The sequence below is a fragment of the Solea solea genome, chromosome 16 (assembly GCF_958295425.1).
Source record: "Solea solea chromosome 16, fSolSol10.1, whole genome shotgun sequence".
NCBI classification, from domain to species: domain Eukaryota; kingdom Metazoa; phylum Chordata; class Actinopteri; order Pleuronectiformes; family Soleidae; genus Solea; species Solea solea.
The window spans coordinates 10,141,353-10,166,351 of NC_081149.1; the positions used below are offsets into that span (position 1 = coordinate 10,141,353).

Genomic DNA, 24,999 nt, shown 5'->3' on the forward strand with positions numbered 1-24,999 from the left:
GTAAGTTAATTGTTACATGTGATAATTTTGTATCATAAATCGCGTGACTGCATGTGTTGCATGTTAAATCTTGGCACTTTGCACTATATCAAATGTATCAATGTAGCCTGATTTGTCTGCGTGAACAGATTATGCTGTGGAACGCCAGCTTCATGTTTTGATGACTGTCATTTTCAGTTGAGACATATTCTGGTATAGCAGCTGTTGCCTGGACATGTTTGCTGACTATACCTTCTATGCTTGTTATCATATTTCTGCTTCTATCTTTCTGGCTCCGGCACAGTGAAGTAATATTTCTACACTCTTGTATTCTAAGAATCCCCCATGCCCTTGCTCTTATGTTCAAACCCTCTGTCATCCAGCACTTTTAGCTGCAGAGTTGCTCTCAGTATCTTAAGTCACTCAGAGTTTTATTACATCACGGTCACTTACAACACCATGTTTTTTAAACTTAGTATCACTGAAACAAGTTAAGAACCATTAACTATCCTCTCTCTAAAAATAGCATGCTTTTTGCTTCCAATAAGCATCACGGGTGCATGGTAACAATAGTGAGCAATTATTTTGTGTATTGTTTTTCCCGGAGGATTACATGACAGCCTGTGGAAGAATGGGTAAGGTTCCCAGAGAGTTGCAGCAAATCATTATGAAAGCTGTTTTTCTCCATGTTTGCATTCACTGCAATAAACCCCAAGGCTTTGACATCCTCCTTCATCTCTGCTTCACTACAAATAACTTTGAAAATGGGGTGATTTACATGGTCTCACTCTGTTTCATATCGCACGTTTGTGTGTCATGTGACCACGGCGTTGCTGTCACGTTCCATATTTAATGACTCTTATTTATTGATGTTGTTTGTCTGAAATACTGACGGATTCCCTTGTCAGCCAGTCGTTGGTGTCCGATGTGTGCATCCTGAATGGCCACATGTGTGAATGCTTGGCTGTGTTTGTAAGGATTCATCTACCCCCATCTCTCCTAACAAGTACTGAAATAATAATGAGAACATTGGTAGCTTCTGAGTGGGGCATGTGAGAGAGAGAGAGAGAGAGAGAGAGAGAGAGACGGAGGAGGGCGTCCAGATAGAAAAAAAAACCTGAAATGAGATTGACCCAAAATGCTGAACTGGAGAAGATCAAAACCAAATATCTGACGCATGTGATGAAACTTTCTTTGGTTTCTTTCTGTCTGTCCTGACAAAGGTTTATTTCTTTCTGTAAAAGTGTGTTCAATGTAGACGGCAGAATGATGTCATAAAGTAAAACCACAGTTCATTATGACCCTGTATTGTCCTTTGTATGAAATCTGTACAAAGTCACAAACACAAACTTCTTTGTATTCCTGTTCGGCTACAGTCAGTTAATTATCTAACCCTATCCCAGTTACAGCAGGGGCTGCTGGGAAGTGAAGCCATCAGGGTGAGCATGTATGTGTCTTGATCGCTGATGGTCACTCTCCAGAGCGATCAGATTAAATGCTGGGAAGTCAGTATGAGTTTGTCCTGTTGTCCTCGAGATGGACAACTCAGCTTAGCCTCTCATCACCTGTCTATATAAAGCTGCAATAAATGCCACACTCCCTTTACTGAGAATTCATCGAAGATTGTCCATGTGAATTGACTGCTTTGGATTTAAACTGTTTGAAAATATTTTTTAATATAATCACTAACTTTCATGGAAGAAATTAAACGATTAAAAGTGCATTCATGGATTTGCAAATCACTTTTATCTTTTGCATAAATGATAATCAGATCTGAGTTGATGTGAAGAACTATTTACGCCCGTCTGGTTTGATTTGAGTTTATAATTAAAAAGTGAGGAAGATTGAGTTCTAAATTAAACGACTTCAAAGACATTTCTTGACAAACAATTTTCTGCAAAACTGCTCAAAGCAAAGTAAAAACGACAGAGATGAGATTAAAGTTGTCATTTCAGTGTTTTTTTTAATTGCATGATGCAATTTTCAAGTTCAAAGCTATTTTTGGTACAAAATAATTCATGCAGCATCAGTGGTTTCAAAAGTGCAAAACAGGTCCAAAAATCACTTTACAGATCATTTAGCGAGCATGCCAAAAAGGAACCAGCAATTACTCCATAAAGTTGTGACGGAGTTCGTTGAAAAACGTGCAAGTTTTTTTTGTATTTATACTATATTTACCAAACGAGACCAAGAAAAATACTTCAAATATTACCCACATATTCATAAAGTCCACGTAGTACACCGTCTGACACGTGGAATTCACAATCATGCTTTTGACAACATTCATTAACACTCATTTCAAATGTACACACACACACACACACACACACACACACACAATGAGGTAACATCTTGTAAACATTTCATCACTTTGTTCAAGTTGGCAATATTAAATTCACTCCAAAGATTCAACAGATCGGCCCACGTGTAAACAATTGCCCGGCTTTTACGCACAAACTTTACGCACAGACATTGGTCGCAGGACCGCTTTTCTGTGGTCACTTTCGGAAGCAAATGTGAAGTTTTTGCATATCTTTCCTCACGAGGGCACAGATAGAACGTCTATGAAGTATACATGCAGATGCAGATCTTGACCTGCGGTTGGAAAAGCGCTCCATTTCCTCGTACCGGATCCCCGCTCCAGCTGTCCACTGTTCCTGGTCCTCCTGTTCTAGCTAAGCCCGATCATGACCGTCTCCACGTCTTTGGAGGGTCTACGGTCCTTCACCAGGAAGTTAATCATGCTCTCCGACTTGATCATCAGGTTGCACCCGAGGAAAAATATCCCGAACATAACGGTGAGCGAGAGCACACACAGTACCGCGATTTGCACCACACGCATGACAAACAGTTTGCGCTCGTCTTGCAGCAGCACGAGGGAGCCTCCGCCGTCGCCGGTCACCACGTTGTCGGTGTCGTTGCCGGAGTATGTAGCCAGGGTTCCTGCGAGGAGGGTCTGACTCCCGTTAAACAGTGCGCCCTGGGTCACGTCGAAGAAGGAGACGTTCATGTTTCCCGAGTTATCTGCAAATACGCACACGACCCCAGTTGGTAGGCGCACAGTCTCACCACGAAACCTGGAGTCCAAGTAAAACTTTGCGTCATGTGACTGCTCAAAACAAAAATAAGAGGAAAGGAATATACAAATAAAGATGTATATCTTTAAAGTTTAAAGTCAAGCATGGAGGTGTGTACCGTTCCAGTGCGTAATGGCTGCATCCACATCACTGGACCACTTCCTGCAGCAGGCGCAACTGAGAGTTTTATCTTCTACAACTCGAATTCCATCTTTTTTTTTTTGCCCCCCGACTTTTTAAGTGCGTCTTCCGAGACGGAGCGCCAGGTACAACGTGTGTTTACCCCCTGATGTAATAAGAGACAGTCCCCGTGCTCGCCTGCGAGCGGCTTCTTTTGTGCCAAGTCTCTCGTGCGTTTTAAAGTGATGATGAGATCCCCGCGGACCACACCACTGCTCACCAGGAGGAGGAGGTAGTTATGTGGCAGCAGATAACGCGCTCCTCAGATGTACAGTACAAAACATTATTATTATTATTGGTGTCTCCAATAATGGAGTGTAGTCAATTATTCAAGGATTTTTTGAAATCCCTTAATACGTTTAGTGGAGTCAGGATGGAATTAGACCAAATGACTCATAAATATGGACATCTTGGCTTCTAAAACTCACTTCACAATCAATTTATGTACATCAATAATATCCTTGGCAGTATTGATTTTAAATTAAACCTAAAATAGCTTCTTCTTAAAAGCTTCTCATGAAAACCATTTAAAAGTTTATTCACAATCAATAAGAATGGCAGATTATTGTCACTGGAAAACAATTATAACGTTGACCGGGTTTTGCAGGTTGCTGGGGGAAACTGTCACAGTCATGACATAGATCAATATATAACTTTTAAATGGAGGTGTGAAATAATAAACTGGGACTACAGCCGTGGCAAATATTTATCAGAAATATTGGCTCCCTCTGTTTTCACTGCACCCACTGAAAATCAAACCCCCAGAACATGAGTGCTTTTGCTTTTATACAACTGTTATTCAAATGATAATTTTGTCGTTCTGGTGCTGTGTGAACTGAAACTGAGAGTTTAAAATCAACATCGATTCTTGGTAACAAAAACTGATTGCTGTTTTGCTGTATTTATTCTCCCTGCATGAAATATCTGTATGTTTGGGAACATTTGGTGAAATAAATGCTTTTCTCTCTCGAGGCCATGGCATCTAAGTAGTCAGGATTATATTTGTCATTTTAAAAATAACTACACAGACGTCCTTATTGCATTATTTCAAAATAAAAGTGGATACAGAATACAACAGGTCTTTTTCACATTATATGTTAGGACAGTTGACGGATGAAAAGTGCAAGGGGCTTTAAGAAAATTCAATATTTGCCATGTAAAACCCACTGATTACATCTGTACTAAATCCTCCAAAACTGTTAATATGGTGTAATTAAATGTAAACACACTAACAGGTGTCTCTTTTCTTTTAAATCCTAATGTGTATGTGTGTATTCCCCAGGCCTCGTCAGACTGATCTGCTGTTTGTCCAAAAACAAAGGCCATGATATTCAATTCGGGGATGTTCCATATGTCTGGGTAAGCAGCTTTCAGCCACCAAGTGACAAGAATGTGCACAAACAATAATTAGCTCCATCCACAAACACGTACCATAAGACTGGAGGTAGTTCACTTTGGGAAATGGGTGGATAACAGAAAAACAAGGAGTGTTTGTGTGCATGCGAGTGTGTGTTTGGGTGTGTGTGTGTGTGTTTGTGTGCAATTAGATCAAACAATCTCATTAGACTTTGGATTTAGTTAATTGGCAGTCAACACTGTTGTGTGTGTGCTGCCGTGTGATTATGGCAAAGTGCTTACACTTCATCTTTCTGTCAATATGTAAATCCCTCACTACAGTTAAAACCTGATGATGCTGCCTTTTAAAGAAAAACACACAAACTGGAAAACGTCAGAGAACATGATGGTTTTAAAGTGTCACGTCGCTGTTAAATGTCCCCGCAGAAGTTTTTGCCGTCTGAAAGCTCGATGAACCTGTTGTCACACTCTCCAGTTTTGCGAATGCCACACATTTCATTGACGCAACCCGGTCACCGGCAGAGACTTCTCCCTAACGAGCAGCTTATTGTCACTGTTGCCGAATACAGTATGCAGATATATTCATGTGAGGATGCATATGGACATGCATGTGCGTGTCGGACTTGTTCCTAAGCAACAGTAGACCTGTGAGCCCAGTGACAGATGGTTGGTGAAGTTATTTTGGTTTAGAGGAGAAGTAGAGGGAGGGAGGGAAGCGGGGAGGGAGGGGTGAGGTGCCTGGATGGAGGAGAGGAGGGGAAACGTTTCCACTTAACATTAGGGAATTGGCAGCCTAGCAACACAAACTAAGACATCCCTAGCAACTGAGAGGTGGTGTTTGACCCCACCCATCTCCCCTTGTCTCCTTACCTCTACATCAGTGTCACCTTCATCCTTTTAAGCCTGCAGAGTGATCACACTTCCCTCATAACTTCCCCATTATCAATTAACAGTTTCTTTTAGAGACGCCCCGTTAACAACTGATCAAAGCACAGACAAATGCTGCAGGGAAGTCACTTCCATGTCTGTGTCTGCGTGTGTTTGTGTGTGCACACCAGGAGTGTGCAAGTGCCATTTGACGATTAAAATGTCTGTTACTTTCAAACGTCTGTCAATGAGTTCACACAATGCTGATTAAGTCTATCAGCTCCGCACGGTTTCTCAGTGTGGCTGTGTTTTAGATCTATAGTGTCAACCAGCAACATTCCTGTGCTGCACACAGGAAGTGATTCATTCTTTGACAAGACAGACGGAGGCCACGACAACATTGCGACAGTAAAGCGAGGCAGCTGGAAACAGGTTGAAGTAGGAGTGAGCAAGAGTTACAATAGTGTAAATATATACGTATACACTACCAGTTTGGACTACCCGTTTAACACCTTCTCATTTAATGTTTTTTCCTTATTTTCATGACTATTTACATTATAGATTCTCACTGAAGGCATCAAAGCTATGAATGAACACAAATAGAACTATGTAGTAAACAAAAAAGTGTGTATATAGTATATATATTAAAACAATTTCCCCTTGGGGATGAATAAAGTATTTCTATTGCATTCTATTGCATTCTATATAATGTATAATATAATGTATGTATACATATGCTGTATATTTCGACAAAGTCACATATTTTGTCATTTTTCCACAAAGACATTTGTGAGATTGTACAGTTGACTAAAAAGCTGTTTTATAGCCAGGTGTGTGGCCTGTTACCTCACTGCTGTTCCCTGTCAGACCAAGCAGATAAAGGTCTGCAGCTGTTGAATTTGTGTTTGGTGGCTTCCAGACTTCATTGACAGCAAAGGATCTTCAACCACGTACAAGCCTTTTATTTATCATGGTTTGGGTTTGTGAGTCCCTGAATATGGACAATAATGTATACAAATGCTTATAATTTCTTTGGCAAAATCTGTGTGTCTTGGGCCAAGCATATATAGCCCTAACTCAATAAAAAGATTCAGTATCAATGCAAACACACTTTGAGAAAAAACTAATTTCATACAAGAGCAAAACAACATCGCCAAATATCATGACAACAACGAATATTGACTGATTTGAAACCCTATATCGTGAAGCCCTAGGTTTGTGTAAGAATAAAAACACAAAGAAACGACCACAAAAAGCTTCATAAGTGAATTCTACTGCTCAAAAAACCTGTTCATAAAGCAAATTTGGAGGAATAAAAAGCAGCTCTGCTGCTGTACACACATAAACGCTCCCTCAGTCAGGTCTGATAGTATTGCCTGACCGAGAATACTTTCAGATGAATGACACAGCCTACAAACAATATTACATGGTTCGTTTTAATGAAGCCCAAACGGAGGTAGAGAAATAACAACAAAAATATGAATAAATCCAGCATCACAGAGAAGGTGTTACTTTATTGAGGCCGTGTTATGATCTTTGTCACGCAAATGGAAACACAGTCATTAACTCCATCAAACGAACATAGATTTCAGAGACGCAGTTCCACATCAACCCCACACTAAACAATCATCAGTCATTAAAGTTATTTTAAAGAGTTAATAGCCTCCCCGTGTTTGATGTGTACGGTATATTAGAAATCCCCGTGTGCTGCACCTCCTGCAGCCTGAATGTCTGCTGAAAATCTGTTTGTTTGAGACACAGATTACAAAATGAAGAAAACCTTGCTCCGTCTCTGCAGTGCAGACGTTTAAATGCACTCAGCTTCTACCCATTAACCTTATTTACATAAAGAGACGTCTCCTCTTCCCGGTCTATCGCAGGCTACCATGATTTGCACCATTTCGGCTGTTTTGTTTCTTTGTTCTTGCAACTTTTTACCCTCCTAACCCGTCCCCACTACTTTGTGTGGGTGAACACAAAAACATGTGCCCTCATACACTCTCTCCATTTCTCCATCCCTCGTGTGGCCAAGAGGCGCTGGAGACAGACGGCACGTCAGACAACACAAATCCACATTGTCCATTAAAGTCGGTGACTCTCGGGGCACATTTCATAAGCCAGGTGACCTTTAACCCTGAAGAAAAACTCATATCTTCTCACACGAGCCTTCCTCTCACCAGTCACACAGGCCGGTTGTAGTTAACCAAACAGTGATTTTGTCTGAGCGCAATTTGATATTGGCTCTCTCCAACCAAGAGTGAAACGCTTAAAGGTCTCTGGATGGATCTGTAACACGGGTCAGGACCCGTCCATCTCCCTTACATCCTCCGCCCTCCCCCCTCCTTGCTACATGTTCAGTCTTAATTGGCTGCCGTCTGACCCAGGCTGTAGCTTTTTATACAGGACGACTGGCGCTATCCGCTCTTCCCAAAATGACGTTAATTTGAGGGGGTGGTCAGTGAAGAAGTCTTTGGAACCAATAGATCCAAATCAGTCGGTACTGAAGAGGGGGTTTTATTGCCCATAGTGTATTACCTGCACTATCCTCCCACACTAAGAGTTTAATGCCAGCAGAACATTTGACTATTATAGCTTTTCTACTTATATCTCTATATCTGTCATTTCTTCTAGGCGCAAGTCTTGGACATGGGGTGGCTGTATCTTAGCAACCAGTTAGAGAATAAGAGCAGGGCAAAGAGATAAAGATTCAATAAAATGACAAGTGCATTGATAAGAAGCCTTGCCTTCTCCACAAACACATACACACACACACACTTCCCAGAGTTTCATTTCTTTGGAGCAGTCTTCACCTTTTTTCCCCCCACGTTTTCTGCCTCATTTTCTTCTTCTTAAACTTCCCCAAGCGGGCGAATTCCCCCGCACGCTCCATCATTCGCTGACATGGGGAAGAGGTTTTCCGTGGCAGACACTTATCAGATGCATACATTTAGTGAAGAGGACAGGGAGCAATTGGCTCGACTGTTCCCAGAGAATGCATCAAACATAGAAATAGTTTGTGACAGAAAACGTCTTTCAGGAAGCGACCGAATGCTCAAAACAATTACCCACTTGTGATGAGTCCTGCTGCGTATTTCTTACAACAAATGACTTGTTCTCCATTAGGGGTCCTTCTTTTTCAACATTTTTGTGACGATTAGTTCATTTTAAGCACAGAGTTCAACTTGAGCGGCAGCCTTTACCAGTTTGACTATTCTAATAATTGCTAGGTTGTTCTCTTTTCAGTCCACTAGAGGGCAGGGTACCTAGTCAATTTTGAGAGCTGAGAGAAAGCTCTATAGCAGGGGTATCAAACTCAAATGACCTTCAGGCCAATGAGCATCTAGTCTGGTCAAGTGGGGGCCAGTCTAGAGACAAAAAAACAACAGCCGTTTATAAAACAATAAAACAAACAAAAATTAGAACACAATATTCCATCATGATGTTGTAATAAATTGAATCATGATGATATGAAAGTAAAAGTGCTTGTTTTGATATGGAATGATGTATAATTCAACACGACTAATATTTATGATGCAAAGTTAACCTATTAATATCGAAAACAAGAGAAATTAATCTAAAATCAAGTAAACAATAACATGGACAACTGTAATTAAAACACCATACAAGCTTATATAAATGTCATTTACTGTTTGATGTAATACAATCAATAATGTGTTGATTACAACCGAAAATATCTTATTACCATTTTAAAACATATTTAGTATTATATTCTGTCTATATTTTGTCACCATACTGGCAGCTGTGTCGCTGTGTTTAAAGGACGAGGCGGTCACGGCCAGTGTTTCTATCATAGCAGGATAGTAAGTGGTGGGCCACATGTAATCAACCCGGGGGCCGCACGTGGCCCACGGGCCCCCAATTTGACACCTCTGCTCTATAATGTCAACTGATCTGTATCAGTTGTCCAAGAGTCCATAATACTTCTCATCCCCAATTATTATGATTATCACATGGAGATATTCAAACCACCAACGTGGACCAATTTGCACAATAAGTAAACATAAAGGAGAAAAACCTGACGAGTGACATTGTAACATGTGAAACACGTTAAGTTATGTGATACAAACTTATGGTGATCAATTTTTGAGAGTTCTCAAATGTTAAACTGATAATCAACACATGCCTTCAAGTGTTGAGGCAAGACAGATACTTGCATTCACCTCCTGTTATGTTGTTATGATATTTGAATCCAGATGTGAAAGAAAGGTAGAATTTTTTCATTTTGGAGTGCAGGGAGAACTCTACGACTCAGTAGTGGCATCGGCCATCTTTTTTGGAGTGTTCTGACACTGTCACAGCACTGGGCAGCTCCTTCAGTAACAGACTGAGACATCCTAAATATCTGAAGGAGCGCTGTCGCAGGTCATTCCTCCCTGTAGCTGTTAGACTGTACAACAAGCACTGCTCTCAGTAGACCACACATAACCAGGCTCCTCATTCCTCTCTACCTCTCTGCAATAAACTGTATATGTATGTTAGTGCAATATACCTAAATATTATCCCACGTTCAATCTTTGTTTATAATAAATATGTAAATATCAAGGCCATACTGTGTATATTCTGCAAACTGCCTGCCAGCTTGGCGTTGGTAACAAAAATAAGTCTATCGCCCTCATGACAGTATTAGATGCTGAGGAGACTTCAAAGGAAAACAACACTGAATATGCGCGTCCTTCCTCGTCTCCTTCGTCTCTCGTGTCAAGTCTACGCTTGATTTGTGTTTTCTGTCCTCCCACAAAGAAGCGCAAGTCACAAGATCCATCCTTTTTTGATTCGTAACTGTAGTGTGATTACTGACGTTATCGACATTAACGCGTCACATTACTGTGTTACAGACAAAAGTAATCTGATTACAGTAACGCGTTACTCACTGCACAATGATCATATCTGGCCCTTGTTAAAAAAAAAAAACTTTGGACACCCCTGCACTAGAGGAAGTTCATGTACCACTGGTGGTACACGTACCACAGTTTGAGAACCATGGGTTTATACAATCAAAACAAAAAAGATTGTATACTTCTATTAAAAAAGAAAGTACTTTAATTTTAATATTCTTTTATCTTCAACTGCTGCGCAGATGAAAATAATTTCACCTAAACAATATTTTTTTTTTATGTAAATTTTCATCCACAAATGAAAAAACCCTCATGTCAGGTTCAGTTTTTACTAATGGGTGATTTTTTCCTTTCTGTCCTTCATTTATAAAGCAGTACAGACGAGTCTGTGCCTGTATCTGCTCTCGAACACACACACACACACACACACTGAGGTTTCATGTAAAGAGGCAAAGCTATGACCCAACACGCGTTTAGTCAAGTGAAGAATGAGGAAAAGCCTTCTAGTTACAAAGTGAACGAGTCCACGGGGCAACGAGTCTGCTCCGTTACTCTTCAGCCATGGCAACTTTGTTACTCCGTCCACTGACGGCGTTTCTCTTCTTCTCATTGGCAGCACATGTTTGGGGTAAGATGCTGTTCCTTGTTTTAACTGTGTTATTATTTTTCTCACAAAACTTTTCACCTGTCTGTTAAGAGTGGAGTTTCTCAGAGGGTGTTTCCTCACGACCATCTTTGAAGCGGCTGTGTAATTAAACTGTGTCCGTGTGATCGAAGCTGATGGATATTAATAATAAGACAGAATAATTCCCTGTGAGTTGACTCGAATAGTGTTGGTTGTTAATTTCACTGCGCGTTTGATGCTTTCGCCACCCTTTACCTTATAAGGGAGTGAAAATAGTCAGGATGTGTTTCCTAAAGAGACATGGCCAGACACTGGGAAAAACACTGGGAAATCTCCACTTTTTAATCTTATTGTTTTCATTTTAAATAATTCATGTGGGGTCCAATGTTATACCCATGCCTATATGTGGTTTATGGCTCATATACTTTTTGTCATTTCTATACATAAATATATATATAGAATATATATATATATATATATATAGATATATATATAGATATATATATATATATATGTATGTATGTATATATATATATACACACATATATGTATGTATATATATGTATATATATATATATATATATATATATAAACCCTTCTATTCTGTCTGAAACAAATGAAAAAGTTAGGAAAAACTGAAGTAGCTGAGAAATAAATGACTTTGAGTTCATGTTTTTTTTTATATCAAGTTTGCATGTTGTCCCCGTGTGTGCGTGGGTTTTCTCAGGGTTCTCCGGCTTCCTCCCACAGTCCAAAAACATGCAATGTGGGGATTAGGTAAATTGGACACCCTAAATTGACCATAGGAGTGAGTGTGAGAGTGAATGGTTGTTTGTCTCTATCTGTGTGTGGCCCTGCGATGGACTGGCGAACTGTCCAGGGTGTACCCCGCCTATCGCCCGATGTAGCTGAGATTGGCACAGCACCCCCCGCGACCCTCTGGTGGAGGATAAAGCGGTAGATGATGACTGACTGACTGACTTTAGTATTTGACACTGGTGTTTAAAGGCATGTAATTATTTATTTATTATTTAAAGTAAATTCACTAATGCAAATCACACCCTTAAAGCTGTAGTGTAACTTTTAAATATGAAGACATGTGAAATGGCGATTAAATCTATCAGCGTGACACAGGACTCTCTCTCTCTTCCTGTCTCTGTGCGTTTTTCACTATAGCGGAGTTTATATCTCGTGTCACCCGCTGTCACACAGGAAGTGATTTGTCGTATGTCAAGGCAGGCGACGCAATAGCAACATTGTGCTCGCAAAGAGAGACGGCTGCAAACAGGTCAGAGTATGGCAGAAGACACGGAAGGATTCAGCGGGGAATTCTCCCGCTCAAAACCCCAGTTGTTCATCTGAAAATTGGCTAGGTCAAGCAAAACTATCAGACCTAAGTGAAGGAGCATTTATCCAGTCAAACAAGGGCCACACGGTGACATGGTGTAAAGCACTGTTGCTTTACAGCAAAAAGACCTGGGTTCACGACCCAGTTTAAAATGAGGGCCTTCCTGTATGGAGTTTGCGCATGCTCCTCGTGTGCGCCTCTCGCCCTGTGTCAACTGGGATCTGGTCCAGCAGCACTGCGACCCTTGTGGACGATAAAGTGGCCTTTGTGGCAAGAAGACCTGAGTTTGTGACCTGGTCAGGAAAAAGGGCCTTTCTGCATGTTGTACCCGTGTGTGCGTGGGTCTAAAAACATGCAGATTTGGGGATAAGGCAAATTGGAAACTTTAAAATGATGAACATAAAAGAAAAGGATGAATGAATGTTTCTGTTCAAGGCAGCTTATCATCAGCAACAACAAACAACCAAGTTACTGCAGCTTGAAATCACATATGAATAAAAAAAAAAAAGGTCAAGTTTGTTGCAATGTGCTATTTAAAATGAAATGTTGTAACCAGGTTAGTATTATTAGTTTAATGGGTCAACTTTACATAGAGATATTAAGGAGTTTCACTGTACTGTATGTGTGAACATGCAATGAAAAACTCCAACTGATTCAAGTTAATCAGAGTTTAGTGAAATAGCAAAACCTTGCTCTTCATCAGTGCCAGACTTTCTACATAGTCTTAGCTGTAAAAGTAAAAAAGTGTGTGATTTTTTTCCAGGTTCCAACATCTGCACATCGAGAGGAGTTACCACTTGTCAACAGTGCTTGGCTGTTCACCCCACCTGTGCATGGTGCTCTCAGACGGTACAAACACCAGGCACACTGAAGCACACACACACACACACACACACACACACACACCGTGTGGAATCACTCTGCTCCTGTTCATCGATCAGCGCAGCAAGTTCTAACAGAAACCTCATTTCTCAGCAGCATTCCTCTGGTTGTCATCCCCTGCACTTTTGTTTATGTTGCCTCTCAACAAATTCATTACAGAGCAATGAAGAAGATACCTAAACATGTTTATGGTTGTAAAGGGCTTTTAGTAATCTGCTTTATTTTTTTCCTGTTTTGTTTTTTATTTAACATTTATTTCATTGGGAAGTCACACTGAGATTAAAATTGCTTTTACAAGTCAGACCAAGCAAAGTCGGACGGGGTATGTTTATCGAAACAAATAACATCAGAAAGCACAAATATAGACGAACAGAATAAAGCACAATGCAGCAATACTTTTTTTTTTTCCTTGATCACTTTAAACTGTTTTGAAACTGAACTTTATTGACTCATCACTGCCTTGAGAAGTGACCAGATTGGATGTGATTTTTAAGGACTTTGGGAAGGGATCCACTGCGTCCCGGTGTGACCTGAAGGAGAATCTGGTGGATGAAGGATGCACTAAAAGCTCTCTGGAGTTTCCCTCCAGCACCCTGACGATTCAAGAGGACGCAGCGCTCAGTAGCAAGGCCTCGGGTACAGGTGATGTCACCCAGATAAGGCCTCAGAAACTTCACATGGCACTAAGACCAGGTACGTTCTTTCATTGCACACCATCAATAACAAAATAGTATTGGACCAGACAATTTGTAATGTTTTACTTTTCATAAATTCTGGATTGAGAAAGACAACCTGCAGTGCAATGAATCTATATGTCAACTTTTATCTTCTCAGGTGATTCAAAGCATTTCACAGTGTCGGTGAAACAGGTGGAGGATTACCCGGTGGACCTCTACTACCTTATGGATCTTTCATTTTCCATGAAGGACGACTTGGCTCGCCTTCGCACTTTGGGCAATGAGCTTGCCGTGACCATGGGCCGCACCACCAGCAATCTGCGCATGGGCTTTGGAGCCTTTGTGGATAAGACCATGGGCCCTTACATGTACACCTATCCACCAGAGGCTGTGACAAACCCTTGCAATGGGTAGGTGCAGAGGTTTCAAGGAAGAAACTGAGAAAACTTTTACACTTTTTTTTTTTTTTTTTTGTTCATTGTTGATTTTCTTATCCACCTCACCTCACCTATTCTATACATACAGGATCAGTGAAACATGCCTGGCTCAGTTTGGGTTCAAGCATGTACTAACACTGACAGAGAAGGTAGCGCGATTCACCGAGGAGGTGGAGAAACAGCAGGTGTCCAGAAATAGAGATGCTCCAGAGGGTGGATTTGATGCTGTCATGCAGGCTGTGGTGTGCAAGGTATAGCAATCGTCGCCGTATAGAGAAACAAAAGCACAGGCTGAGAGATTTCTCATAGTTTTTCATAAATACGGATGTGGTCTTTCCTTCACGTTGTTGAATTTGTTGTCCATCATCATTATTAGGATAAAATTGGCTGGCGCCCCGATGCTTCACACTTACTGGTTTTCACCACCGATGCCAAAACTCACATCGCACTGGACGGACGCATAGCAGGCATCGTCCAGCCCCACGATGGCCTGTGTCACCTTGATGATGACAATATTTACAACAAAACTAATGAACTGGTAAAGGCAGACATTTAAGTCATTGCTGTAATGCTGGTTTGTAGTTTTCATTTGCAGTGTTGGACATTATATTTACAATCCTGTGTCTTCCAGGACTATCCCTCGTTGGCCCTCATGACTGACAAAATGTCTGAGAACAACATCAATTTAGTATTTGCTGTGACCAACATTGTGGAGCCACTCTACAAGGTATACAAACTACACTGCGTGAGACATTTATTTTAGCTTTTGGCATGAAAAATACAAAAATTCTTCTTGTCACCACTCTCTTCCCAGGAGTACAGTCGCCTCATGCCTGGCACAACAGTGGGAACATTGTCCGGTGATTCTGGGAATGTTATTCAGCTCATTGAAGAGGCTTATGCGGTAAGTACTTCCTGAATATGGGACAATGGGTTTAACCTGACATTGATGACAATTATTTAATTTGTATCATCGATTGGTGACTTTATTTTGAGCAGAAAATTCGCTCTAAAGTGGAGCTGGAACTCCTGGGAGTCCCGGAGGAGTTGCATCTGTCCTTCGATGCCACTTGCCTCAATGGAGAGATCATACCCGGACTCCGGTCCTGTTCTGGCCTCAGTATTGGAGACACGGTATGTATCCGCTTATCATGTTCCACATTTCATTTTTGTAAACACAGCAATAGACGGAGACTTCTACTCTTCAGGTGTCATTCAGTGTTGAGGCTGAGCTGCGCGGCTGCCCGAAGGAGAAGAACAGCACTTTTACCATCAAACCCCGCGGCTTCAAAGACGCCCTGGTGGTCACGGCGGACTTCGCCTGCAACTGCGAATGTGAGGCCAAAGCAGAGGCGGACAGTCCAGTCTGCAGCAACGGCAACGGGACGTATGAGTGCGGCGTGTGCCAGTGTCACGAGGGTCGTCTGGGTCCTCATTGTGAGTGCTCAGTGGAGGACTACAATCCATCTGACGACGCCAACTGCATCCCAAACCCGGACAGTCCAGTCTGCAGCGGGAGAGGCGACTGTTTGTGCGGACAGTGCACGTGCCGCGCAAATGAGTTTGGCCAAGTGTGGGGAAAGTACTGCGAGTGTGACGACTACAACTGCTTGCGCTTTAAAGGGGCACTTTGCTCTGGTGAGTAGTTAGCACTGTCATACTTTATTTCATGCAGCTGATATCAGACACCTCATCCAATCTTACAGTCACTCTCAGTGTGTAAATGCAACTTTAGTCTCTTTATTTTATATATGTATATACATATATGTATATGTATATGTATATATGTGTGTATATATATATATATAGTTTTCTCTTACTTAACTTGACAAAGTTATTTTTTGTTAAACTAAAGCACCAAGATTATGACCCATCTCGACATGTAAATAATTGCGTAACTGAAGTGCTGAACGAAAAGTAAACATTGTAAATAATCAGCTCTAAGAACACACCCAATTATTGTTTGATTGTTGCTCTTGCAGCCGTGCTCTATTACAAGTCTGCACAGCTCAGTGTACAGTTACTCACTCAAGGTGATAAAAGTTTAATAGCCTGTGTTACTGGGTAATTTAACGTCAAAGCAGATTGGGCTTGTGATTGTAAGGTGGGCAGTGTAGGAAGAGCAGAATAGAAACATTGCTCTTGCTTCTTTACACACATTAAGTACAATCAATATTCATTTCACTGCAGGACATTTAAAGTCAAGATTTCACCACTGTTAACATTGTTGTTGTCTTTTTAAATCATTTTAAATGTGAAACCAGACCAACTCGCTACAAATTGAATCATGACAAAAAAAGCTTTTGATTTTGTAGTAAAAAAAAAAAAAAAGAAAGAAGGAACTAACACACATTGATACAACATCTGATTTTACCTTCTTAATATAGTGCTGCAGTATTAGAAATGGGAGTAATTGCTGTTCTGTGGTTGCATAATGAAACGCTGTAAGATTCAGTCATAGATTGCACGTCAGTTGTGGCAAACATTTCCATAGTAACAGAGAGCTCCACCTATCAGAGGCATCGCTTTAACACCTGAGGATTGTGGTTAGAACATTGTTTGACACAGCAATATCTATTCAAAAAATGGGTTTAAAGGATGCTATCAAGATGAATAATAGTAACAGAATTATTCGTATCATATGCTTGTCACATGCTCATAGAACACACGTCTTTATTTTGCACTCGATGGAGGGCAATGTGTGTGAGATGGAAAGCTGAAAATTTCCAGGTAGATGTTACGTTTGTGTGAAGGCTGTTATTTTTAGAGCCGGGTATTATGAGAGATTAAACCCAGGGCTGGGTCACAGACACTTGCACACGAGGATATAGATGATGTATGACATCATATCTACAGAGTACAGAGCCCGACCTGGGACCGCAAAGTCACTGTGTCTCTGCAGACTTCTGACGCTGTCTTTAAAGAGCAATTTTCCTTCAGCACTGGCTCCACTGGAGCTTCTTGAAGCTCCGTGTTTGTGATATTCCCTGTGGCTGTATATTTCTTCTGCCGACGGGATGAAGGAGTGGTGCAGGTCCAAGGAGCAGTAGTAAGCAAGCGCGGCCCCAGGGCCCATAAAAATGAGGACAGCGAGAACAAGAAAGTTTGCATTCCATTGCTGGCAATTGGCCCGAATTCTACTTTCACCAGTAAATATTTTTGTCTTCAACCTTCCCTCCTGTCCTCCAGCTGCGTTATGTTTTACTTCCCTGTCTTCATCTGTGTTTCTCTCCTTTTATCGTGGCCCCTCGTGTTAGCCCCGTCTAAAGCCCAGGAATGTGATTAATGGGCAGGATTATTGTGCAGTTAAAAAAAAAAAAAAAGACAAACCGGGGTATTACGAAAACTTTGTCAAGAAGAGCAGCTGAGACTTGTAGAAAACATTAAGAGACAGAGTAGGAAAGATTACTCAACAACTAAGAGAGTGTTAACCATTAACCAGTGATTCAGGCTGTGCAGTAAATGCAACTCAAAGGACAAACTGAATTTGACACGAGTGAGGCAAGTTGTGTGTGGGGAAATGTTTACTCAGAGTTTAAAGCACTTGATGATCTGTTTTGATCCCTGGAATTAGGTGATATTTCATGATGAGTCTCCCCCCCACCCACCACAACCACCACCACCACCACCCGTAGTCTGATCAGCTTGGCTTTGACTCACTTTGCTCTTAGTCATCCACTGCCTAATCCTGTTTAGTCTCTTGCTAAGCCCGCTGTAGTCTCTGGGGTTCTGCTTTTGTTTCTGGGGTTGTTTAATGTGCTGATGTGGCACGGCTCTCTGAATCCCTTTAAGAAAAGTTTGATTCTGTCAACAAACCATTCCACCACTGTAAATCTGTTTCCTACACGGACCTAGCTTTTGTGCTTTCTACACATCAGTGGAGTCTGAGCATTTGTTGGTGTGTATGGGTGTGTGTGTGTGTGTTGAGAAACGGAAACATTAGTGTGTAGAACAATAGGTGGGGGGGTTGAAGGGTTAAGAAATGTGCGTGTGTAATATCCCTGTGTGAGTAAGATACGATTCCAGATTATTTATCACACAAAGATACTTTGTAACTAACTTTTGCCTCGTTTAATGGAGGATGTTTATATAAAAAAAACAAAGATGCACATTTTTTTACTGCAATACAGCCGTTTATAGCCACTGTTATCAGATGTCAATCCGTTTTAAAAGACAGACAAGTGCTTTATTGTTGTTGTTTTTAATGTAAAGGTAAATGGCTCAATTTTCATCTTAAAACGAACAAATAATTACACTTAAGTAACATTTAACACCTACCCAGTAATTAAATGGTTGCGTAAGCGACAGATGTGGCCATGGTTTCTTCATTTGCACAGGTTTATAGGCAACAACAACACAGACAGAACACAATCCACACACAGTCTGATTCATTTTCTGATTGTGTCATTTCTATTTGTTTGCCCAGCCCCACCCGTGTGGTTATGAACACTTAAACACATCATGTGAATGAACATGTGTTAGGATATAGAATTTGAACTGTAAATATCGGAGCTGAAGAAATTAAACATTAAAGCTGAAACGATTAATCGATGAATCGATAATTAATCGATTACTAAATTAATCGACAACTATTTTGATAATCGAATAATCAGTTTGAAGCTTTTTTTCATGATTAAAACAAGATTTCCGATTGTTTAAGCTTCTTAAATATGAATATTTTCTTCATTTCTTTGCTCTGGAAAACAAAGAAATCATTAAAAGTCAATCATTTTGGTTTGTGGACAAAACAAGACATTTGAGAACATCATCATGTCCAGGTTTGACGAACACAATCAACATTTTTTAAGGTTTTCTGATATTCTGAACACCAAACGATTAATCGATTAATCGATTAATCGAGAAAATAATCGATAGATTCATCGATTATGAAAATAATCGTTAGTTGCAGCTCTATTAAACATTGTGAAGGAGCGTTGTGCGATTAACGCCGCCCTCCTCCTCTTAATATGCTTTCAGATCACGGGAAGTGTAGCTGTGGCTTCTGCCAGTGTGATGCCGGCTGGAAAGGAGAAAACTGTAACTGCTCCACACGTATAGACACCTGCATGTCCAGCATCGGCCTGCTGTGCAACGGCCGCGGAAACTGCGAGTGCGGGATTTGTCAGTGCACTCAGCCCGGTGCCTACGGAGCCACCTGTGAGAAGTGCCCCACCTGTCCTGATTCTTGCACTATAAAGAAGTGAGTTCCTTGCTAAGTATTCGGACTGACGAGAGAGATGAGTGAACAGACATTCACCCATCTCGAGAGTACTTCAATATTTGAGAGGCTAAATTGTGTTCGGTGCTGAGGTTGGCACTGGACGAGAGGAAATGCCATGGGGCTTATTTATCTGGAGGTGTGCAGTGTGCTTTGATAAATACCATGCAGTCTGCCATGGAATCGGTTTATGAAGTCCAATGTTGACATTTTGAACTGACGCTGAAGCCAAAGCAAAGGCCAAGGGAGTGTGCGAAAGAGGAAGGATTTAACCACTGGGGGATCATGAGCATGTAAAGTAAATGGGCTAGATGTCTTCTTAATTTCTGGAGAAGACGCATGAAATATTAATATATAATATATAATAAATATTATAAAATTAAATATAAATTCAACCTCTAGTTTACAATATATGGAGCTAAATATTGGCCAATGGATTATCATGGCGGTATCATATAACAGCTTAAATATCCTGTTTCTTAAATTCTCCTTCTGGCTGAACACGACTGACAACGGTAACAAACTACTCTGCAACAGAATGGTTTTGTGCACTGCTCAAATACATATTTTGCTGTTAATGCTGTTAACAAACACAACCACACTTTACCACCAAGTGATAACCTGTGTTGTCCTGTGTAAAAGTAACGGTACGTGACTCTGTTTGAAGGGAGTGTGTCGAGTGTCAGCATTTCAAACGTGGCCAGTACACCAGTGACAACAGCTGCAATAGAATCTGCAAGGATGAAATCAGAGTAGTGGAAGATCTGGGTGGTGAACTAGGTGAGGAATCTGCCGTCGATCATTTCTTATACAGCTTATAGTGTAACTTGGATGTTTTAACATTGTGTTGCTGCAAAATGCTCTTGAAAATTGGGTACATACTGCACTGATGAATATTAATAGTTTTCAGTAACAACATTTCCTCTTCTTATCATATCTGTCCTGCAGTTTCCCAAACATCCTCCACAAATGCAGTGAACTGCTCGTACAAAGATGAAGTCGACTGCATGGTACACTTCCAGTACTACGAAGACGAAACTGGCAAATCCATTTTGTTTGTGGTGAAAGAGCCAGGTACTGTACGGTTAGAGTTTCTGAGCACATCTAAACTGCCAGAGAACTGCACCTTGTATATTATGAGTACATTATTAGGTCAGAGTAGTGTGTTTCCTGAATGTCATTTCAGCCTGAGTCTGGCAGGCTACAGCATCAGGGGAACAGTGCTATAATATGCTATTCTCCAAAGAACACATCATCTGCCAGATAACCACAACCACAGAAAGCCAAATGCATCAGTGTGCTGAATGGTTGTGCAGTCGAGTGTGTGTCACTGGACTGCAGCGGTTGCTTAACTTGATGAGTGGGCTCCTCTGCATCATGGAAAGCAGCATCGGAGAGGATCTGGTTCTGAATTAACTCTTTCTGCTCCTCTCTTCTCTTCAGAGTGCCCCGAGGGCGCGAACATCTTGGTCGTGCTCTTGTCGGTGGCCGGAGCCATTCTTCTCCTGGGCCTTGCTGCTCTCCTCATCTGGAAGTTACTGATCACCATCCACGATCGCAGAGAGTTTGCCAGGTTCGAAGAGGAGAGATCCAAAGCCAAGTGGGACACGGTGAGAAACCCTCTGAAGGGCAAAGATGTAAACATACAAAACGGCTCCATTTCAGATGGAAAGTGCTTATTAATATCTAATTGCGATTGGATATCGGAGGGAATGGTAATTTTGACACCATTATCCTCATTTTCATTCGAAAAACATGTTTAAAATAAGGATTACTGTGCAGTGGCGATTTTGGTCTGGAAATTCTGGTGGGGCCATGCAGGAAAATCTTATAATGCAATCCAGAAATACCACATATTACTCTCATACCCTCACAACAAAAACACAGTAGCAAGTGAGAGAGGGGACCACAGCACCTTTGACACAAAAGTGCAGCTGTAATGTAAACTACATTATCAATTACAAGTTAGAATAAAAAAATAAATTAGACTGACCGCTCACTTCTTGAAGAGGAATGACGCTCTGCGGACCTTCATGTGCACAAACCAGTGCCCGCCCTTGCTTCAAATCAACCAATGAGAAGCGCTCTGGGTCCCTGAACTTCTGGCCCCACTGCCGAAACTGAAGCGTGCGCTGTACACGCGCATGCACGCGCAGCAGTTCTGCAGTACGCGACCCTGCAGGGAGGATATCTCGCCCCACCGAACGGAAACAGAGGACGCGCAGCATCCGGCACAACCAACTATTCACATACAACAACACGATGTGTCTACAGTGGAAATTGTGTTAATCAAATGAAAACTGTGGACATTTCTTTGGGGACATCGTTAAATGTATTATTAACTTGTGCTCCATGACATTTTTGACACAGGAAAACATAAAAGCTTGCAATCCTCCCCTGCACAGCAGCACCCTCTGGTGGGGCACGGCACGCTGCTGTTACTGTGTGATATTTGTGCAGATCTGTGAGAACAAAGATGTTCTCGTCAGCCCGTAGATTAACATGTGTGACGATTAGGACAATAATTCACCCTATATTTTAATACAATTTTTGCTCTTAAAAAATATTGCGCTTCCATCTGTGATTTGAAACTTGCAGTAGCCTGTATTGCGATTTTGATAAAAAAAATTCAGAATAATTGCCCAGCCCTAGCGAGCAGTATGGCATTCAGCTGCACTTGCGTTTTGCTCAGCATCACTGAAGAACTGTGCTCATGCAGCACGAGCCAGTGGGGAAAAAAGGGACAATGATGTCTTTGACAAACAGATTAAATGATGTCCCCTCTGTTTTCCTTCCTCAGGCCAACAACCCCTTGTATAAAGGAGCCACATCCACCTTCACCAACGTAGCGTACCGAGGAAACTGATGACGAAACGACTTGAGGAAAACTCAGGGGTCAGTGACAAAGACGGAATGTAGTAGCACAAAGATGGATGGTGGAGTGCAAACACTGCTATGTGACTCGCTACTGTAGCTGAGAAGTAATTACTGCTGTCAACAGTGTGAAAGGGTGAAAATAACTGTACATAATGTAAAAAAAAACTAGAACTAGAGCTGTTAACTTACAGTAAGTCATCAGTGGTTATGTGTTCCTGGTTTCCTTTTGTGCATGTGACTGACACTCAGATCAGTCAGCTAGACACTCAGACCACTGTCTGGTTCCACTTGCAATAGCTGCTGCTGCTTCCTCTGTCACATTTTGTGGTCATTTGGTGAAAAAACCACTGAAAAGCTGTTTGAGAATTTTTACTTTTTCCCACAAGTAGTTTAGTTAAAGTTAGCAAGTAACTATGTAATGCATTAATGCATATTTTGAGGGTTTCCCCAAGCTTTGGTGTATTATTTACATCTAATTGTCTGCAATTGCGTTTCAGATTAATCTCTACCAAGTTTAGCCATATAAATAAAATGTGCACTAACGAATTTTAATGCCCCACAGAGCACATGCGTTGATGCCTCTCATTTCTTATTATACCTTCTGGTTTTTTTTGTTCTTCTTTTAAAACTGTTTTGTTAATGGGTGAGTTCACACACTCTGGTAGACCTGGTTTACACTGATGATTGTGATCTATGTTGTCTTTGAAAAGCACACTGGCAGTGGTACTGTGGCGGTTTTATTGGTTCAGCCGTGGAAACCGTATTTGTTGTTGAATGTTGAGTTTGTTTCATTTTCTACTGAGCAGCACTGTGTTACACTGAAATATCATATTCTATATCCTGTGTGTATGAGCAGATTTGGCCATAATGTGATAATGTATGATGAACTTGCTCTTTTGTAATATATTTGAGTCTATGGGAGATAACACAGCTAAATCTTAGGCTGTACAGCTCTCAGGACATGGTGTGAAATCTCACTGTTTGATTTGTTTGTTTGTTTGTTTTTGCACAAAAAGAAGCCTGTGGTTGATCTCTAATTCTTCACATGGGAATTAAAAAAGATCCATTATACCATAATTCTCCAATTTTGGTGTGTGATGTTTGCCATTTGGGTTCTTCTTGCCACAGCTGTTGGTTTTATTTTTATCCTTTATTAAGATCTGAATTACAGAACACTGTAAAGACAAGGTATTTGAGATTCATATTTCACATCCAAAGCCTTCAAAAATCTGATTGCATTTCCCATATTTGCTCTGCGAGACATTTGTCTCATGACAAAATATGTTAACAGTTTGCAGAAATGTGTATATACTCGCATCTTTGGCTCACTGAAGTATGGTATGAAGGAAACAATGATGCGTTGGAGCTTTGTAGCTTGGAAAATGGATGTCACTGTGCAAAGACAAGAACGTCTTTATGACACCACCAATTGACTTTATCAGGCCACAGAATATTTCCTTCCGGAAACTTGTCATGTCCTTTCCTGTATTTTTGAAATGTTTCTAGTGTTCATTTGTGGTTGTATTGCACAGCATATCTTTGTGACCACATCTTGCTGCCACCTGCCTTGTGGTGTCACTGTCATTTTAGTCACACAAGATAGACTGTATGTGTATGTATGAGTACTCTGAACATTAGATATGCCGACATTCTGTTTTTAAAACTTGTGAGCACCAAACTCCTATTTGCCAATAATAAAATAACATTTTACAGTAGGTCTAGCCGCACAGAATCATTTTTAGCTGTGAATAAAGTAGTTATGAAAATATAGAGATGTCATTTCTTTTAATGCTTGAAGGTTACTCCAGGAATTTAGAGAATGTATCACTTAATTCTTACCTCTAGGCTGAAAATAGAATGGATTCAGCAGCTGAAGCACTCCATAAATTCAACATGTTGCAGCAAGAGTATGTACAAAACCTAACCGAGTCAAAGTGACCCCAGTGGCTCCTACAGGCCTTGGTGAAGATAATTCTGGTATGTGTCTCCCTCTAGTGTTGAAAGTTATGCACTAATGAAATGTTGTGGCACCAATAAGATAGATTTTTGTGAAGACGTGCCAAACCCTCATGGGTTTACAAGAAACCAAAAATGACAGTTGCAGCGGTTCATCCAATGTTTCAGTTTATTACAAAGGTTACAGAATATCTTACAGCTCAGCTTTATACAAGAAATATTCTTCTCTCTCTCTCTCTCTCTCTCTCTCTCTCTCTGTGAGGCCTAGAAAATAAAATTTGATAAACCAAAACACATGCAACATTTTTGCATCTTTTTTATTTGTATTTGACATGTGTATCCATTGTAGTTCTCAGTGTCTGTGTTGTTTTGTTTGTGTTGTTGTTTTTTGTCTAAAATAACTCCAGAGGCTCTTTTCATTGGAGGCAGATTTATTGCCAATAAGATAATTTCTCCTCTTCTTCACATATTCTCTGACTAATTTCACTGGTATAGTGAAATTAGATTAAGGTGTAGCGAGATAGTGATACTTTGTTTTCATTTTCCTCAGCTCCACTCTGATCACATACCCTGGTATATACAGTAGAACAGTATTTCTGATTTTCCTCCAAGTACCCCCAGAAGAAGCTCGCGTAACACTGGTGGTACACGCACCACACTTTGA

At 40.9% G+C, this 24,999-nt stretch overlaps 2 protein-coding genes across 2 annotated transcripts; one reads left to right on the forward strand and one right to left on the reverse strand.

The window, feature by feature from the left end:
• Positions 1-1,916: 1,916 nt before the first annotated feature.
• Positions 1,917-3,443, reverse strand: rprml (reprimo-like). Its single transcript, XM_058653876.1, has 2 exons — positions 3,175-3,443; positions 1,917-3,056 (listed from the first exon to the last, which is right to left on the reverse strand). Exon 2 carries the CDS (start codon positions 2,987-2,989, stop codon positions 2,651-2,653), a length of 339 nt encoding a protein of 112 aa, XP_058509859.1. The 5' UTR covers positions 2,990-3,056; positions 3,175-3,443; the 3' UTR covers positions 1,917-2,650.
• A 7,343-nt stretch (positions 3,444-10,786) lies between these two features.
• On the forward strand, positions 10,787-23,456 carry LOC131475027 (integrin beta-3-like). Its single transcript, XM_058652825.1, has 15 exons — positions 10,787-10,943; positions 13,052-13,137; positions 13,665-13,863; positions 14,005-14,257; positions 14,373-14,535; positions 14,661-14,822; positions 14,916-15,011; positions 15,099-15,188; positions 15,284-15,418; positions 15,493-15,922; positions 19,262-19,484; positions 20,170-20,282; positions 20,451-20,576; positions 20,946-21,112; positions 22,303-23,456. Exons 1-15 carry the CDS (start codon positions 10,877-10,879, stop codon positions 22,366-22,368), a joined length of 2,376 nt encoding a protein of 791 aa, XP_058508808.1. The 5' UTR covers positions 10,787-10,876; the 3' UTR covers positions 22,369-23,456.
• The last annotated feature ends 1,543 nt before the right edge of the window (positions 23,457-24,999 follow it).

What these genes read in the sequence shown, in the direction of transcription:
- rprml (XM_058653876.1), bottom strand. Translation starts at nt 2,989, where the DNA reads ATGAACGTCTCCTTCTTCGACGTGACCCAGGGCGCACTGTTTAACGGG.
- LOC131475027 (XM_058652825.1), top strand. Translation starts at nt 10,877, where the DNA reads ATGGCAACTTTGTTACTCCGTCCACTGACGGCGTTTCTCTTCTTCTCA. An exon ending in GTGCATGGTGCTCTCAGACG is followed by an intron (nt 13,138 to 13,664) that starts GTACAAACACCA and finishes GTGATTTTTAAG; the next exon opens with GACTTTGGGAAGGGATCCAC. An exon ending in GTGACAAACCCTTGCAATGG is followed by an intron (nt 14,258 to 14,372) that starts GTAGGTGCAGAG and finishes CTATACATACAG; the next exon opens with GATCAGTGAAACATGCCTGG.